This window comes from Scleropages formosus, chromosome 11 (assembly GCF_900964775.1).
Source record: "Scleropages formosus chromosome 11, fSclFor1.1, whole genome shotgun sequence".
Classification (NCBI taxonomy): Eukaryota; Metazoa; Chordata; class Actinopteri; order Osteoglossiformes; family Osteoglossidae; genus Scleropages; species Scleropages formosus.
In genome coordinates, this window is record NC_041816.1 from 28,166,201 (window position 1) to 28,184,189 (window position 17,989).

The window sequence follows — 17,989 nt, forward strand, 5'->3', positions numbered from 1 at the left end:
TTAAAGCTTACAATGGGCAGGACATAGAAACACGAGGTGTATGCATACTCAGAGTACAAGTCAAGAGCAAAATTCATCATCTTCTCCCTGTTGTAGTCCCAGATGATCATCACTCCCTTCTTGGTGACAAAGCCCGCGAGGAGTTAGGATTGGTCAAATGAGTGTACTGCATCAGTAGTCATGATGTAGCATTGGCACAGCAGGAAACTGCAAATGACATTGTATGCAGATTTGAAGATGTTTTCAAGGGACTGGGAGCTCTTCCATTCACTTACAAAATTCTGCTCAAAGAAGATGCTCAGCCTATAATACACGCTCCAAGAAGAGTTTGCACACTAAAAGATAAACTAAAAAAGGAACTTGACAGAATGACAACTCTGGGAGTAATAAAGAAAGTGGAGGAACCCACAGAATGGATGAACTCCATGGTTTGTGTCAAAAAAGAAGAATGGTGATTTGAGAATATGCATGGATCCTCAAGGTTTAAATGCAAATATAAAAAGAGAACATTACCAGATTCCAAAGCGTGAGGAGATTACAAGTGAGATGGCTGGTGCACAGTATTTCAGCAAACTTGATGCTTCTCAGGGGTTCTGGCAATTCACGAGGACAGCACCAAATACTGTACATTCAACACACCATTTGGACGTTATTCGTTCCTACAACTCCCCTTTGGCATATTATCAGCTTCTGAAGTCTTTCATCGTGGCATGGAGCACATCATAGAAGGGCTGAATGGAGTTTGTGCATATGTTGATGATGTAGTGGTGTGGGGATTGTCATTACAAGAGCACAATCAGAGGCTTCTTAAGCTACTCCAAAGAATTTGAAAGTATGGACTCTGACTAAACAAAGCCAAGTGTCAGTTTGGTGTCACTGAGATTACCTTTCTGGGTGAAAAGTTGTCAGGACATGGTTTGGAGCCTGATACGAGTAAAATACAGGCAATCCTTGACATGCCAAGTCCAGTGGATAAGAAAGGTGTGCTGAGAATAATGGGAATGGTGAACTTTGTTGGTAAATTCACTCCAAATCTCTCCTCAGAAATAGCAAAACTCAGGGAACTGCTTAGTCACAAAAATGAGTTCAGATGGACAAGTAAACATGAGGAAGAATGAAAAACGCTCAAGTCAACTTTGACAACAGCACCAGATCCTGCATACTTTTACACATCCAGGAAGATCAAAATCTCTACAGATGCATTAAAAGATGGGCTAGGTGCAGTCTTACTCCAAGCAGATGCTCAAGGCTGGAAACTGGTAGCCTATGCCTCCAGGACAATGTCACAATCTGAAAGCAGATATGCTCAGATTGAGAAAGAGTGTCTGGGACTTGTTTGGATTTGAGAGATTTCATGACTAAAAATAAGGCTTACCATCATTCACTGCAGAAACAGATCACAAGCCTTTAACTGCAATAATTCGAAAGAATCTGAATGTCTCCACACATTCAGCGTCTAATGATGAGACTGCAGCGATATGACTTTAAATTAGTCTACACACCGGGGAAATACATTGTCTTAGCTGATGCACTCGTGCACCATCAACATGTAAATCGCATGAAGTGAGCTCTACAGAAATTGATGTTGAACTTCTGGCAATAGTTCAACATTACACTACAGACCCAGTAAATCTTAAAGCAACTATAAAATAGTAAATCTTTAACTTGTGAATTTACAATTTAGAGTAAAAGTAAAAAAGTTCATTATAATATAAACTGGAAATATTATGGAAAAAAAATATATTTTTATCTTTATTACAGAAAAGTGTAGTGAGTAGCATTTCAGCTAAATTAGCCTAATATTGGCTTGCCAGAATTCAGTCCCCACACACAGCTGTAACGAGTAAGGACACGGATATTTGATTCTACCGTAACAAATTCTTTTGGCATGTTTGATGGTATAATATAAACAACACATCAGTGTCTGGGTTGCATGTTTGGATGAGATTTTGATCCTTACTCAGTGTGTAAGGTGTGTGTATAAAAGCAATAAAATGGACAAAAAAGTGGAATTTAAACAAAATGTAATGACATGATGACAAACAGAGAATGTGAGACACAGGACTTGGTCAAGACTGAAGTTCTTTCTCTTCCAGCTCCAGGAGACATGAGCTCTGGGTTCTGCTGCCGCTCCTCACTGTAAATCCGTGTCCTCATCATTGACAAATGGCTCTTTTCTACAATAAATCATAATTCCAACAAACTGCTCTTGATTCAGTAATAATGATCAACGTCCCTTATTGTCTCTTTGTCTCACAATCGTAACACAGCTTTTCCCAAAGTCCCGCAATATTATCTTTCAATAATATATTATAGGAACTGCAGTCACACTGATCAAAGCTCGTTACTTTTCAGCCTTCTCTCATATTTCACTTATATTTGGCAATATTTCAATATATTACTTAACAGCTCGCTCTTCTGTTCCTCAGCATTTTACAAACGAAAGTAAAACTTATGGAAAAGCGGAACACCGAGTGACGCGAACAGGTTGTTTCTCTGTAAAATAAACCGCTATTTAATTTCATTAATTACATTAATACATAAAATTTATATTCCCTTAATATTGCCATTAATAACTGTAGACAAATTTTAACAAATCTTAGATTTTATACTTCGAATCAATTTTTTTCTACTGCGAACTCGAATGTACCACAGGCTGAGTACAGAGGTGGAGTAAAACACGGTAAGGAGGGCGGCTGTGGGTGTGGATCGCGGACATGAAACAACGGTAGTGTCCATAAAAAACAGTGTTTGTTAACACTTTGTTATATATTTCTGGGAGTTTCGTAATGAAAAAAGGTCGTTTGAAATAGTTTTATTGTAACGACCCGCGTTACTGCTGCTTGAGCGGGAAATCATGCGCTTATTGTAAATAGTTACATTATGGGAAAAATGTGGAACGTAAGTGTGCAAACACTGCGGGCACTTTTTCTGGGGGAAATGATGGGGTGACCGTGTTTACAACCGCGTTCAGAGGCTGGATTGAGGAGCAGGATCTGGATGAAACGACGTCCTCAACCGAGTGTGTTATTTCGCTGTGTGCCGCTATTCATAAAGCGTTCGCGATAAACACTCCGCGTCACGCGTGTGCGTCCCTCTTCTTCGCATCTGTCGTAAAAAGACGTTTAATAAAGCCAAATCGGAATCCAAAAGCAAAGTCGAGGGACAGGCGTGGCGTGGGTCAGGCGATTAGCAAACGTAGTACAGAGGGCTAGTAGACAAAGAACGAGGTCAGGAACATACAGGCAAAGGTCGATGTCAGTAGAGGTTCACACAGTGGCACGGCTCGGGGAAACACACACACATATTATTTCCTGAACCGCTTGTCCCATATGGGGTCGCGGGGAACCGGAGCCTAACCCGGAAACTCAGGACGTAGGGCCGGAGGGGACACACCCATGAGGGGACGCCAGTCCGCCACAAGGCACCCCAGGCGGGACTCGAGCCCCAGACCCACCAGAGAGAAGAGGACCCGGGCCAACCCACTGCGCGCGCGCGCCCCCCGAGGGGAAACAAAGAAGGCGAAACAAGGTTCCGTATCTAGGCTTCCTCGGCGTCCCTCTTTATTGCCGTTCCTATTAGGAAACAGCAGTGTAATGATGACGTTTATTGTGGAGACCGAGGGGTTGCCCCCCCAACCCCGGTTCCCTCTCTCTCCCGCGCGTGCGTAGGCTAATATACTTGGCCGTGTACACATTTTGTGCCCCGCACGTTTGGAGTTAAATTAATGTTGTTTATTTTATCGTGAAGACAGCTGTGTGAAGTATACTATAAGTCACCCATAGTTGCCTACAAGATATTAAACGAAGAGCTTCCATTTTTTCAGTGTCCGTCTGGGTTTATACACCTTTTATTGGAATACACGTGAGGATCTGGACTAACTCATTACTGCAGGTGTCGCCGATGTGCCGGCTGCGGGGGACGTGACAGCCCCACTAAACCCACGACGCTGCGCGCCGCTTTATTATTGTGGATAAAACAGGGTTAAGTGTTCGGCCAACAATGAATGAAACCTCGCGCTTCTCTCGGCAACCGAACGGTTCGCTTCGTTCTCCCTTGAGGAAACGGGGTTCTCGGACCGGTACGCAGGGACGAACCGGCCATATGGACTTTCTGGAGAAGTCCAGAACGGCCGTCGGCCTGGCTGGTTCGTCATCAAAGAAGAAGTGTCAGATTAAGTGACGCTGACAGCCGACAAAAGGGGGCGCTAATGCAATCTTTTTTTTTTGCTTATAATAAACCGAAACTGACGTAAAGGGAGAGTGCGCTCATGACGGCAAGCAAAAATAACATAAAGGCGGTTGGGAGAAGCTAAAAGGAGGGAAAAAAAAGCGAAGTCCTGAGAGACGGACTTTACAAAATGCAAAAAAATAAGAGAGATGTTTGGCAATAGTGTTGCCAGCAGCAGTGCAACTCACTGCAACAGGCAGCAGCATCCCTGACGAGGGAGAGACAGCAGCACAGCAGTTGCTCCTGAGCCAATGGTTCTGGTGAGTCGCCTGTCAGGACAGTTACATCAAGTTACCTTTGGCTTTGCCCGCCTCTCTCACTATAGAGCGCCATGTAGCCTATGAACAGCAGTACTAGTAAAATCCCAGGACATCCTTAGTCCGACCGAACGTTCACTATTTATCACTCCGCATTGTCTGACGTGAATATTGCATGATTCATAACGACTCGAGACAGCAGCGATTCTACAACCGTCGGGTAACATTGCTACTGAGTTAGAAAATAAATAAAGTAGCTTAACTAAGGTGATTGCTCCGATTAACATGAAACATGATAATGAGCGAGTTTGCAAATAATTTGTGCACACATGGTCACTCTCACTCAGCTTGGCTGCAGCATGACAGACAGAGTAGACGTCAAAACGATATTATTTTGATCGTGGCATACAGGCTAACCCAGCCAATATCCAAATTCACACCCATTCATCCCGTTTTAAATTGCCCACGAACTGGTCACGAACTCACATGAAAACAAACAGAATTTAACAGTTCTAACGGTGCTACGTGTCAGTTTGCACAATCATGTGTTCTCACGTTATCTACAGCTGAAATTATAGCAAAACATAGGCTATAATATAATAATTCACCCCAAGATTGAGATAACATCACGCAGACAACCATTTTGTTTGAAAATAAACCTAAAATAATGTTTGCTTTCCATAACATTCAAAGTGTTATAAGAATATATAAGTAATCTAAAAGTAATTTAGGATTGGTTTAATATTAAGTGACAGATGTTATACTGAGACTTATCTGAAATCAACTTATGTGTATTCATTTGCTTATTCAGGGACACACAGACAGGCAGACATATGAATACTCAAATTGTAGAATAGTTCTGTTGTTTCAGGTTTCTAGATTCTAGGTTTATGTTTATCATATGTCATATACATTTTTGCATTCTGCTCTTTTTATGTAGATTTCAAGTATTTTAGTTCATACAATAATAAATTTATTTCAGTCACCGTGGGTTTTGTGATGTTGTTTGCCATAAAATGCCATACATCGACTGCTGTAATATTGTGAGATAGTAGCAGCTGTTTGTAGTTGTGGTGTTGCCTATTTGGGGGGAAATCCAGGGCCGTTTTTTACTCCCAGTCCATCCCTGACCGGCAGCATCATGTCCCTGTGTGCTGGTGTTCAGTTGAACGTTAGAAATGAGCGCTACCTGTACTGTGTGTCCTTCTTCACCCCATCCAAACCCTGCGCTGCATCCAACAATATTATGAGAAGTCATGTAATAACTACGTACAGTTTAAGTTGGTATAAATCAGATTTAACTACATGCACTTATATGTAAAAATCATTATTTACTTAAACTTATGCAATGGAGCTATAGTTTAAGTGTGAATTGGGGGTGACACAGCCTGAAATCTAAAAGTCACTTGCGAACATTTTTCAATGAAAACAATCTGCCATAAAACGCAACAGTACATGTAATAATAAACATTTCATGGAAAATACATTGTAACGTGTCATAAATAAGTGCGGAAGAAAACACCATACAGTTCTGTGCTTTATAGTAACACACTGCTGCTTTTTCACTCTTGTACACTTTCTGTCACTGTGATCCTGAGCTGATTCATATAGTTCACTGACTCCATGTGGTCAGAAGTGCTGTAAGACCAATTTGTCGAACAGAAATAAGATAAAATATGCATTTATTCATACTGCAGACTCTCCTGTCCTTCTCTTTATAGTGAGTTCATGATCTCCAGTGAATGATCATTGCCTGGTATTTCACTGTCACTCTGAGACACATCCAGTTCTGCAGGTGACCTGGAATGACAGGATCAGGTAAGAACACCTGTGAGAACCGCAGAGCACCAGGCTGGTAAAGCACTGTGGAGTTCAGAGTAAAACATCTTTACCACAGTAAAGAGTATTTGCTGTAAAGTGACCGGGTCAGATTACTTGATATGAGACCTCAGTCCCTCAGACAACCAAGCAGTCAAGGCCATATCTTTTGTTTGTACAGTGGGTGCCTGACTTACAAACTTTTGAGTTACAAACTTTAACCCATGCAGTTTTGTTGGAAGTATTTATTTTTTTTCATGACGAGAGCATGATTACCAGTTTGAACTGCACGCCAAAGCTTCACGCAACACGATCACAGACAGCCACTGAGAGCAGTAACCGTAAGCATCTTATGTTGATGAGTCTTATGAGGGCAAGGGTCAAAGAAAAGGAGAACCCTAACCCTAACACTACAAGGAAGGGCAAGGAGTCTCCATGAGATTTCATGACCACTGTTGGTGGACCTCCTTCTTTCAATGTTTTCATGAGGTGCAGGTGTGTGGCTTATACTTGCAATTCACAAAAATAACCCCCACCCCCGTCGTCATCTGGGGTATTGTCCCCAGAGGTTGTGACAGCTGCAGAGTACCTGGTATGTCATGAAGCAGCAGTAAAGGTGCTGATACCATTCAGCAACACCTACCCGTGTGAAGCTGGGTTTTCAGCCGTGACAGCGCTCAGAACTAAAGACAGAACCACACCGACTCTTGAGGATGACTGACGTGTTGCCTTGTCTAAAATTTCTCCATGCATTGAGCACGTTATTCACAAGCAACAGCAACAATCCTCACACTGACTGAGTGGCTTCTCTAAGTTATGAAAAATCTCTGCAGTCCCTTATTCTGTTGTTTACTTTTTTGTTATTTTGCCAGAAATAACATTTCTTTTTATGTCTCTTTTAAAAGTAATGGTTAAGTGGAGTGAGTAGCTTTTGTTATCATGAATAATGTTTTCATTGACAAATTCTATATATTAGAAATTACTAGTTATTATTATTTATCGCTAAAAAATTCCTACCCCTATTATTATTGAGCAACTTAGGGACTAGTAGAAATAACTTTTAAAAATAAACATACAGGCTGTTTTTGAAACACGTTAGTTTTGTTTTATGCTGAGAAAAAATTCAGGCAATGTGACAACAGTACCAACTAATATGTTTTTGTTAATAAAACTAAGTTTGACAACAAGAACCTTTGTTAAGATTGAGGCAAAAGCTCAAGAGAGTAAATATCATGACCTGTGTAGGAAGACCCTCAGATGTTATTGTTGGCACTGAGATCCTTGGAGGAATAAAGCTTGAGAACAACTGCTGTACTTTGTGACACTTTTTTTGTAAAGCAGCTTATGTTTATTTACTGATCTCTACAGAGGGGTTTCTTTCTGGACTCATTCAGAATGCAACTCAAAACTCAACAATTTTCAGATCAGAGTTCCCAACCCTAATTGTACACTGTGCAGTACTATGTGTACCATGGTACAGTGTACCAGTTATGAAGGTAGTGTTGATAGTTCTGTCCTCCTCTTCCTAAAGATTTTTCAGACTTCAAATAAAAGTCATTTAGTTCGAACTCACTGAGTCAGAAACGCCACTATGTATAATCGTACATTCTTTGTGGAAATGACACTGATCATTTTCAGCAGGGTTTTTAAATGAACGGATGTAATGATTTGTTTACTATAATTTTTTTGTTCCATTCAGACATCAGTGATGTGAACAGGATCCTGCTCAACCTGTATTAAATTACGAGCTGAGTGAGAAAATAGCAGTAATTTGGTTCTTTTATTCTGTAGTTCATTAGCCTGATCATATTTCAGTAGCTGAAAAAGTTTTATTTTCACAAAATTAACCAGCAAAAGTGTTCTTTTACTGTAGTTTTTTTTTTCCATTTGAATTTTTACACTTGTCTTGACAGATTTGTTGTGCTTTGACACCTGAAAGTAAAATCTCTTTGTGTCACTGATTCCTGTGTCTGGTGTTTCAGTGTCACTCTGACATACATGTCAGATGCTGTGTGGCCTGCAAAACAAAATATCTGAAGAATAATGAAAGAAATAGACTAGAAAACCTGGGACTATTATAAGAGCAGACTGGGAGAACACTGAGCCTCACTGTAAAACAGCTTCACAAAGTATAACAGTTACTATAGTAAATCAGTCTGCTCAGTATTGGTAATTTTTTGTACTAGTACATTGAGTCCTTCAGTTAATCAATAGATTTTTTAAACTGATTTACTTAATCTATTGTCAGATCCTGTATGACTGTATAACTGTTCATTTTAAATTGATGGCGTGTATATACTCTCCTAACTGCTGGTTTCTGTACACGTTTCTCCCAGTGATGAAGATCAGTTGGTCTGAGTGTCTCTGTTTGATCCTCCTGCTTCTCCAACAGACCACTGTCTCCACGTTGGGTACATATTTCCCTGAGATAAGAATTTCAATCATACTGTGTGTCAACTGAATCCATTCTCAGTGTGTGTTGTTCTTCACAGAGAGCTTTGAGGTTCTTGGTCCAGCTGATCCTGTAGTTGCTGTAGCTGGTGAAGATGTTGTTCTGCCCTGTTACCTCAAACCCAACATCAGTGCTGTGGACCTGAGTGTCGAGTGGTTCAGGGTTCAGACCAAAGACCCACTTGTACATCTTTACCAGGATCATGAGGACAGAAATGAGAATCAGATCCCATCTTACAGGAGAAGGACATCACTGTTCCCTGAGGAACTGAGGAACGGAAACACTTCATTAAAAGTTAAAAATTTGCGAGGATCTGACAATGGAGAGTATAAATGTCTTGTCCAGTCGGGGAAATTTTATGACGATTCTTCCATTGAAGTTCATATTAAAGGTGAACATTAGAATTTTGTTTGAATTAATGAAATTAATGTTTAATTTGGAGGTGTCATAAGAACTTCTCTAGTAATCTATTTCTAAAGGTGAAAGCTGTTTTACAATGCATCATGTAATTTCAATCAAGTTTCAATGCATTTTAAATACATTTTTCTCTTAGCTACACTATTTCTGTTTCTGTAGCTGTAGGAACCCAACCAGTGATCTCCATCGAGGGATATAAAGAAGGAGGGATCAGTCTGGTGTGTGAATCTAAAGGCTGGTACCCTCAGCCTCAAGTGGTCTGGATGGACAGTGAAGGACACAGTCTCCCTGCTGGACACACAGAGACACACACAGACAGTATGGACCTCTTCATCTTGAGACGACGTGTTATTGTACAGGAGACAGAGATCAACAGGTTCACCTGTCGAGTTCTACAAGAGGACTTAAATGAAATAAAAGAGACAATGACTGAAATCCCTGGTGAGTTACACATATTTAGTATAAATAAGGGGGGTGTAGTGGTGCGATGGTGTGGTGGATTCAGCTGGTGCCTGCTGTATAGCAGGTATAAACAGCTCGATGGAGGCACAGCATAGCACGTTTAAATTACTGTGAATAATGAACAGGTTCTAGTATCACAACTTTTTTGTATCGTCCCGATTTGTGCCTCGATCCATCTGTATTAAAGTGTTTCCACACTGTTTGTAGTTTTCTGAAGACTAAAACTGAGGTACTTATTTACTGGTTTCTTCTGGTTAAATAAAACATTGGGACTTTAGGTTCTGTGGCTATTTTATTTTTTAATTAGTGAAAGATGTAAATCTGTAATCATTATGTGAAATGAATTATTTGTTGTATTCCAGGTGAGATGTTTCATCGTGCCCATCCCTGGAAGGTGACCTTTGCTGTGATCTTCAGTCTGTCTGCTGTTGGTATTATTGGATGCACAGTTTTGATTCACCGTTTTGTAAAACTGCGGCGAAAGAGAGGTATTTTAGCAAGTTACTGTTCACATTTATGGTTTTATTCATGTTAAAAAAAAGTTAAAAAACATAGTTGAAAAGCAGTATTATGTGAAAGTGATTTTATATCATAGCCCACAGCACTAATTTGAATTTCGTCCCACTGTATGTCCACACATGTAGTGGAATGACAATAAAGCTCAACTTGACTTGACTAATTATATGGTATGAGTTATATTCACTAGTTAGAGTCACTTGTTTTGGGTTATTTATTATTAGCAACTATAACATTCAATATCATGTCCAAAGAATATTTAAACATTTTTTCAACCATGAGTTTTAAGCTCAATCTGAATAAAAAATTCAGTGTTTAAAATGTAGTTGCACAGTAACTGGTTGCTGAATTTCACTTTTTCAGGTATTTACAATATTCACTTGAAGTTTAAATAACTGATCACTTGCCACCACAGCTGAAGGATGAGATAATATGATAAAATCTTAAAAATCACATGCAAATACTTATATGCAGTGTTTGACTGTAATGTTTCATGAGACTGATTTCATGACATAATTTCATTTATTTCTCTTCACACTGACTAATTACAATATTTACTCTTTTATCCACAGCTCAGATCAAAGAACAGTATGGTAAGTAACACAGTTGTATGAAAGTGATGTATGAAAATGTTGCAATTTCATTTCTTTAGCATATTTGACTGACAGAATTACAGTGTATAACGTGGTACCACAGTCAGATGACCAGTAAAAATGACCGTGTTGAAGTCAGTGTTGGACGCAGGTTAATTCAGCAGCAGTTTCCTTCTTTGTCAGGATTTTCACATTTGCAAAAAAAACTAATTTATCGATTTTCTCTCAAGGTCATTTTATATTCTGCACAATATTTTCTGCATCACTGATGATCCTTTTTCCATAGTGAGAATCTGAAGATTTTACAGCTTGTAAAGTGATTTTGATAACTAAATCCAGTTGCTGAGCAAGTAACTGTAGTGTTTTCACTGCTGAATCATAAACTTTTTGTTCCTACTGGTCTGAAAGATCAATAATAACATCTTAAAACATTAACTGCACATAAAATATTCAATAACAACTTTGATTGAATGACATATTTTCCTGCAACGATATTTTGCTGTAAATATCAGAAAACAATAGTGAGTTGGATATATGCTTAAGTCAACATCTGTATGAAGATGGGAATTTCCTTCTGACATCAACTATTACAGACTGTGTTACAGAAAATATTTACTTCTCTAGTTCTGTTCTATTACTGTTTCAGATTCCTTCCAGTAAAGGAATCAAACTACAGAATTGTTGTTTAGTTAAATTCAGCAGAATTTTGTCACCATAGCAAGAGCTTGAAATTTTAACTGCAGGTTATTATTAAGTTTCAGTTTAGGGTTATTGTCATTATACACAGAGGCACATCACACACAATGTTTTACTTGCACAGTTTCAGATGTAAAATATGTAGAAAAACACTTTAGACATTTAACATTCACTGTGTCCCTTACAGAGGGGCACGATGGCACAGCGGGTGTGGCTGGGTCCTGCCCTCTGGCGGGTCTGGGGTTTCAGTCCTGCTTGGGGTGCCTTGCGGTGGACTGGTGTCCTGTCCTGGGTGTGTCCCCTCCAACCCTGTGCCCTGTGTTGCTGAGTTAGGCTCTGGCTTGCTGTGACCCTGCTTGGGGCAAGCAGCCTTAGCAACTGTGTGTGTGTGTGTGTGTGTCTCACTTGCTATGATTTTTACACCTGTGTCTCACAGACCAGTTCACAGTAATGGTTGTGGCCTTTGGTCCCAAATAGGTTGGACATCCCTGGTTTATGTATTTTTGATGCTTCCACATTCCAGAGATGTGTGTTTTAGGTGAACTGCTGACTATAAACTGACCCTAGTTTTTACTGTACTTTTTGTGCTCATCAGATGCAGGTTGTAAAAACATGATTTTTTTATCAGAGGCTAATGAACACCTGCAAAAATTTATATTTGTTCATTTTTATCCCCTCCTGGGGTCTTGCAAAGCAGCACGGCTTCATGGGACCACAGGGAAAATTCCTGGCAAGAACAGGAGCTGCGTTCCATTCAGTATTTGAGTACAAAGTACAGCAGTCAGTAGTTCTATGTGGGAGTGAACGAGTGCGGACCTGGTCCTGGACAACAGTCTTGGTCTTATTACGAGGTTTCTTTCTCATGATCCTGTTTGCCAGAGTTCCCCTTCTACTCACACACACTCACTCACACACACACACACACTGTCTGAAACTGCTTGTCTCGAGGGGGGTCGCGGTGAGCCAGAGCCTAACCCAGCAAAGCAGTGTGTGAGGCTGGAGGGGGAGGGGACACACACAGGACGGGACGCCAGTCCATCATAAGGCACCCCAAGCAGGACTCAAACCTCAGACCCACCAGAGAGAAGGACCCGGCCAAACCTACTGCGCCACCACGCCCCCCTCCCATTGTGCAGTGTTATGTAAATCATAATGATATATAAAAAGTTAACATGCATTAATGCTATGGTTCTATGTTGTGCTTTTACTTTGTTTTTTTTCCTCTAATATCACACTGTTTCAACACTGGAAAGTGTTGCTTTATAGATCAGCTAATGATCCTGTTTGCTGAAATTTCCCTTGTACTGTATTATATAAATCATAATGATATATTAACAGTTAATATGGTTAATATGCATTAATGTTAGTTTGCTAGGTTGTGTAATACGATTTTTTCTTTTTTTTACTAATATCACACAGTTTTTGTGTGTGTGTGTTTCTGTTGAAACTCTTTATAGATCAGCTCAAAGTGATTTGATGTTAGAGACACTACATTAGAGTGATCTTCGATAGACATCAGCTAAATATGAAATAATTCACACCACTGTAGTGTCAAAATATATAATTACTGTATAGAATGGCAGAGAAATATAAATGTACTTAGACAGTAATAGAAAATCTTTGGATTTAAGAAAAAACTGTTCAGTTTATATTTATGATGCAACAGGTGATCAACAGGGTTCATGAACATAAATACTACAATAAATTATATTGCTGGCATGAGCAAAAGACACTTAGAAGCAAGTTTTGTACAATGAAAAATCTGATATATTAAAATCTTTTGCTCCCAGTGTTTCAGACATAGTTAAAGTGTAAGAAGATATTATGGTAAAATGTAAATGTATGTGCAGTGTGTGACTGTACTGTTTCGTGACACTAACTTCATTGCATAATTTCATTAATCTTACAAACGCCATTTCCAGAAAGGCTGGGACACTGTCTAAAAATGCAACAAAAACTAAAAATTGTAATTTGTTCAATTACTTAAACTTTTATTTAACTGATAAAAGTACAAAGAATAGATTTTCAGTGTTTTCACTGATGAACTTAATTCTGTTTGATAAATATAAACAAATTCAGAAATTGATGCCTGCAACACACTCAAAAAAAGTTGGGCTGCTTGGGTGTCGGTTTGAATCCAGCTCAGTCTGTGTGGAGTGTTTATGTTTTCCCATTTCTGTGTTGGATTCTTCCCTCAGTCTGATAGTGTGCAATTCAATTGAATTGATGAGTCTATAATTGTGTGTGTGTGTGTGTGAGAGAGAGAGAGAGAGAGCGAGAGAGAGAGAGCGAGAGAGAGTGAGAGAGTGAGTGTGTGTTTGTAGTTCCAGGAAAGGCGCTTAATGAAAGTTAGTGAGTGAACAGATAGATGGATGATCACACAGTTCTTGTTCAGTGAAATACAGGTGGTTCTGGACTTATGAAAAGGTTTTGTTCTGATGACCCTGTTGTTACCTGAAAATCCTCTTGTTCTATATTGTATAAACCATAAGGATATGTGAGCAGTTAATATATAAATGTTACATTGCGCAACAGGGCTTTGTTGTTTTTTTACTAATATCACACATTTGTCATGTTATAATAACAGTAATATTGCAATAATAATTGCTGCTAAAAATGAACACTGGCTGAGCCCCAAACAATAACAACTATTGGTGTTTGGGATTTGAAAATAATATAATAAGGAGGGATGACTGTTGTAAGTCACATGTGTTGTAACTCAAGAATTACCTGTAAGGTGATGGAATCGTACACAGTAGGGGGTGTACTGATCAACAACACAGACCTGTAAGTTCATGAAGTTAAGAGTTCAAGTGTCAGAAAGGTCTTTTACTGCAGTAACTGTAAGAAAGTTACTTCACCTGACAAAGTCCAGTAAAATACCCCAATGTATACATGCCTAAAAATAGTCTTAACATCAGGTGAGATAAAACCATTTTGATGAAGATGGGAGGCAGATAATAGTTATTTAGGTTATATGTTTTATTATATCTATAAATGAATTTATACAAAAAATGAGATGAGCTCCTGTACAACATCTTGGTGATTGTTTCCTCTGTCTCTGTTTAAACTGACACATCTGTTCTCTACAGATCAGCTCGAAGTGTGATTAATGTAGTGTCTCTAACACTGTAGGTCGTCTTGGACAAAGACATCAGCTAAATATAAAAAAATACACCATTATATTATGTCAAAGCAGGGAGGTGTGGTGGTGCAGTGGGTTTGGCTTGTGCCTGTTCTCCGGTGAGTCTGGAGTTTGAGTCTCGCTTGGGGTGCCTTGCATCCCATCCTAGGTGTGTCCTCTCCCCCTCCAGCCTTATGCCTTATGTTGCTGGGTTAGGCTTCGGTTCGCTGTGACCCCGCTCGGGACAAGCAGTTTCAGACTCTGTGTGTGTGTGTGTATTTTCCGCTAACTGATCTACTTGACTGTGAGAAAATATTCCACATGGTGCCATATCTAACCTATCTGGTTTCCCATATCAAGAGCTTCCTGTGCATAATTAACAGATTACCCTCATCATCCCACATTCAGAACGTCTGTTAACATACAACATAGATTTTCCTAGGATTTGGACTTGTATAATTTTCACAAAATACTCCCAAGAAGGTGAAGTCATTGGAGAATTGTTTCCGGGACACGATTGTAGGAAAGTTGGATGAAAGTGAAAATACAAACACACACACACATATTGACTGAAACAGTGACCGTGCTTAGGACAAGTGCTTTCAGTCAATGTGTGTGTGTGTGTGTGTATTGTGTCAAAACATGAACCTACTGTAGAATGACACAAAAATACAAATATTCTGATATAGTAAATGTGCATAAATGGCAAAAAGGAGGAAACAGAATGAGACTCATTTATTCACAAGTGAGAGAATGAAAGAGTCAGCAGATCCACTGAACTACATCTGTGATTTTTTTCAAATCCATCTTTTATTTACACTGATGTTCTTCTGTCTACAGAACAGATCACCAGTGAACTGAGTAAGTAAGAGGACTTGTGTTTCTGTTTGTGCCTTTGAATGCATGTGTGTGTGTGTGTGTTTATGCAAATATGAAACTATAACAGCAAAACACACCTTTCAAAAGCACAATTGTCTGGGTACAGAAACAATATAAAAAAAAAACATGTCAGAAATATGGAAAAATAATTGATTCCCTTTTAATTTGTGTTGGAGATGAGGAAGGAGCTTTTCAGAGTCATAAGCTGAACAATAAATATGACAGTAATAGTAAATGGTTCCTGTTTATATTTTTCATCAGTTCATGAAATGGGCGTAAATAAATAAATGTAAACATAAATGTAATGTCACAATTAATAATGGAAAAGTAAAAATACCACTACAATAGGACTTTTGAGTTTATGAGTAAAACAAGGTAAACAGTACATGTATTGAGAGAGAAATGTATCATCACCTCCTGTACAGCTGTAGTTACTGTTAGTAGAGCAGAGATGGTACTACTGTACCTGCAGAAACTGAAGAGCATCACATACTGTCCATAGTGTATTTTACTGTGTTTGTACTTTAACAAAAGAAGGAGTCACAAAAAGTCCATAATATAACAGTTTATGGAATCCATTCTGAGTGAAGTGACTGTGAAAGGTTTGTTTCTGTCATAATCAGAGCCCAAGAACTATAAACTGTACCTGTAAATTAAACTGATTTTGTATTTTTTTATATTTCATTTTAGTGTCTGTTAAAAAAAATAATTTTTCAAAAGTTATATAAAATTAATGATTTCAATGGACTCGTACTTTTCCTAGTTGTATTTTCCATGTTCAGCTGTAGTAAACATGTTTGTGAGAGCTGGTAAGTAGAGTGGAGCTGAATTGATCCCACAGAATTGAGTTTGGTTCTTCTTATATTGTATGTGACACCGTATGAGACTCTGTCCTGTAAGAATTGACACGAAAGACACTGAGACAAGTCCAGACTGACTGCAGTATCTGATTCCATGTGTCTCATTTTTATTTCTCTCTCTACAGAACTTCTGAAGGCACAAAGATACGCAGGTGAGTTTCTTCTGCTTCTTCTCCCCATTGCAGCTCTTCTCTTATTTTAAGGACACAAAGCCATAAATGTGACTCCACAACCTTTGCATCTTGGACCAATTTATTTATCATTTGAAGGAGAAACAGGTGGGTTGAGAGCAGTTCGGTGTGACCAGAGCAGATTATATAATTATCATAATAATCATTTTTTACTTCAGTTTTGACTTAATTTAACTAATTTTATTGTATTCAGTAATATTAAGTCAAAACAACTTTTGAAACATAAATTCTCTAACACTCTTTTCTCAAAGGTATACATATTAATTGTTACAATTTCTTACAAAACATCTGTTATCAAATAATATTAATTAATTCACTCATTCTCGCTAACGGCTTGTTCTGATCGCCGGCACACACACACACAGCGCCCTCTGTTGCCCGTAATAATATATAATAACGTTTAAAAAGTGTTATTTTTTATCACATTGTGAAATATAATAATTGACCACCTCTCTGTCCTCCACAGTTGATGTGACTCTGAACCCTGATACAGCACATCCTAAACTCATCCTGTCTGAGGACAGGAAACAAGTGAGACGTGGAGACACATGGCAGGATCTCCCTGACAACCCAGAGAGGTTTAAATGCTGGAAAAGTGTCCTGGGAAAAGAGAGGTTTTCTTCAGGGAAATGTTACTGGGAGGTGAAGGTTGGGGACAAGACTGACTGGACTTTAGGAGTGACCATAGAGTCTATAGACAGGAGGGAGTATTTTCCACTGAATCCTAGTGGTGGTCTCTGGGCTCTCAAACTGGATAGTGGGAATAAATACGAGGCTCTCGCTGACCCCCCTGTGTCCCTCCCCCTGAGTGTGAAGCCCCGGAAGGTGGGGGTGTTTGTGGACTATGAGGAGGGTCAGGTGTCCTTTTACAGTGTGGAGGACAAGTCTCATATCTACACTTTCACTGGATATAAATTCACTGAGAAGCTCTATCCATTCTTCTGGCCAGGCTTCCGGAACTCAGCCCCACTCATCATATCTCCTGTGAGTCACACAGACTGAAGAAACTGAATTTAGCTTTAATGTTCAGGTCATGGTGTTATATTCTGATTTAATTCCCATTCGGGGTTTGGAATATCTCCATCGAAACATGCCTTTTGTTCTGTACATTGCGTTGCTTTTAAATAAATATTGTTTAACAGCAGCTATGTTTTAAAGTTCCAACATGTGGAAATAAAAGAGAATCACGTCATGCAAAATTCATTAATTTCCAAATATGAACATTAACAAGCCTGTTCAATATATTTGCATGTTGTATCCGAATCGACGATTCCTGATCACCTTACTATTGTATTGTCTTCCTTGATCCTTTCTCAGTAGTCTTTTTTTGTAAAACTAAAACAATACAAAAGTAATACTAAACGTTAATTACATATCTTTAAATACAAATATCCATAAATACACCTAAATAATGTCTACACTATTAACATAACGTAAATATTACATTCAGGCTACTATAATTTACTAAAAACGTAAAGGCAACTTACAAGGGAT

At 38.9% G+C, this 17,989-nt stretch overlaps 1 protein-coding gene across 1 annotated transcript; it reads left to right on the forward strand.

Annotated features, from left to right (window-relative positions):
• The first annotated feature begins 6,221 nt into the window (after window positions 1-6,221).
• Window positions 6,222-17,819, forward strand: LOC108930928 (butyrophilin subfamily 1 member A1-like). The gene is made up of 9 exons (XM_029256092.1): window positions 6,222-6,305; window positions 8,642-8,716; window positions 8,798-9,148; window positions 9,334-9,615; window positions 9,999-10,067; window positions 10,725-10,745; window positions 15,406-15,426; window positions 16,430-16,456; window positions 16,962-17,819. The coding sequence occupies exons 1-9, from the start codon at window positions 6,293-6,295 to the stop codon at window positions 17,495-17,497; spliced, it is 1,395 nt and encodes a 464-aa protein (XP_029111925.1). The 5' UTR covers window positions 6,222-6,292; the 3' UTR covers window positions 17,498-17,819.
• The last annotated feature ends 170 nt before the right edge of the window (window positions 17,820-17,989 follow it).

Bases quoted from the DNA above. Each gene is read 5' to 3' on its own strand.
- LOC108930928 (XM_029256092.1), top strand. The intron at 9,616-9,998 runs GTGAGTTACACA...GTTGTATTCCAG, and splicing joins GACAATGACTGAAATCCCTG to GTGAGATGTTTCATCGTGCC. The intron at 15,427-16,429 runs GTAAGTAAGAGG...CTCTCTCTACAG, and splicing joins ACAGATCACCAGTGAACTGA to AACTTCTGAAGGCACAAAGA.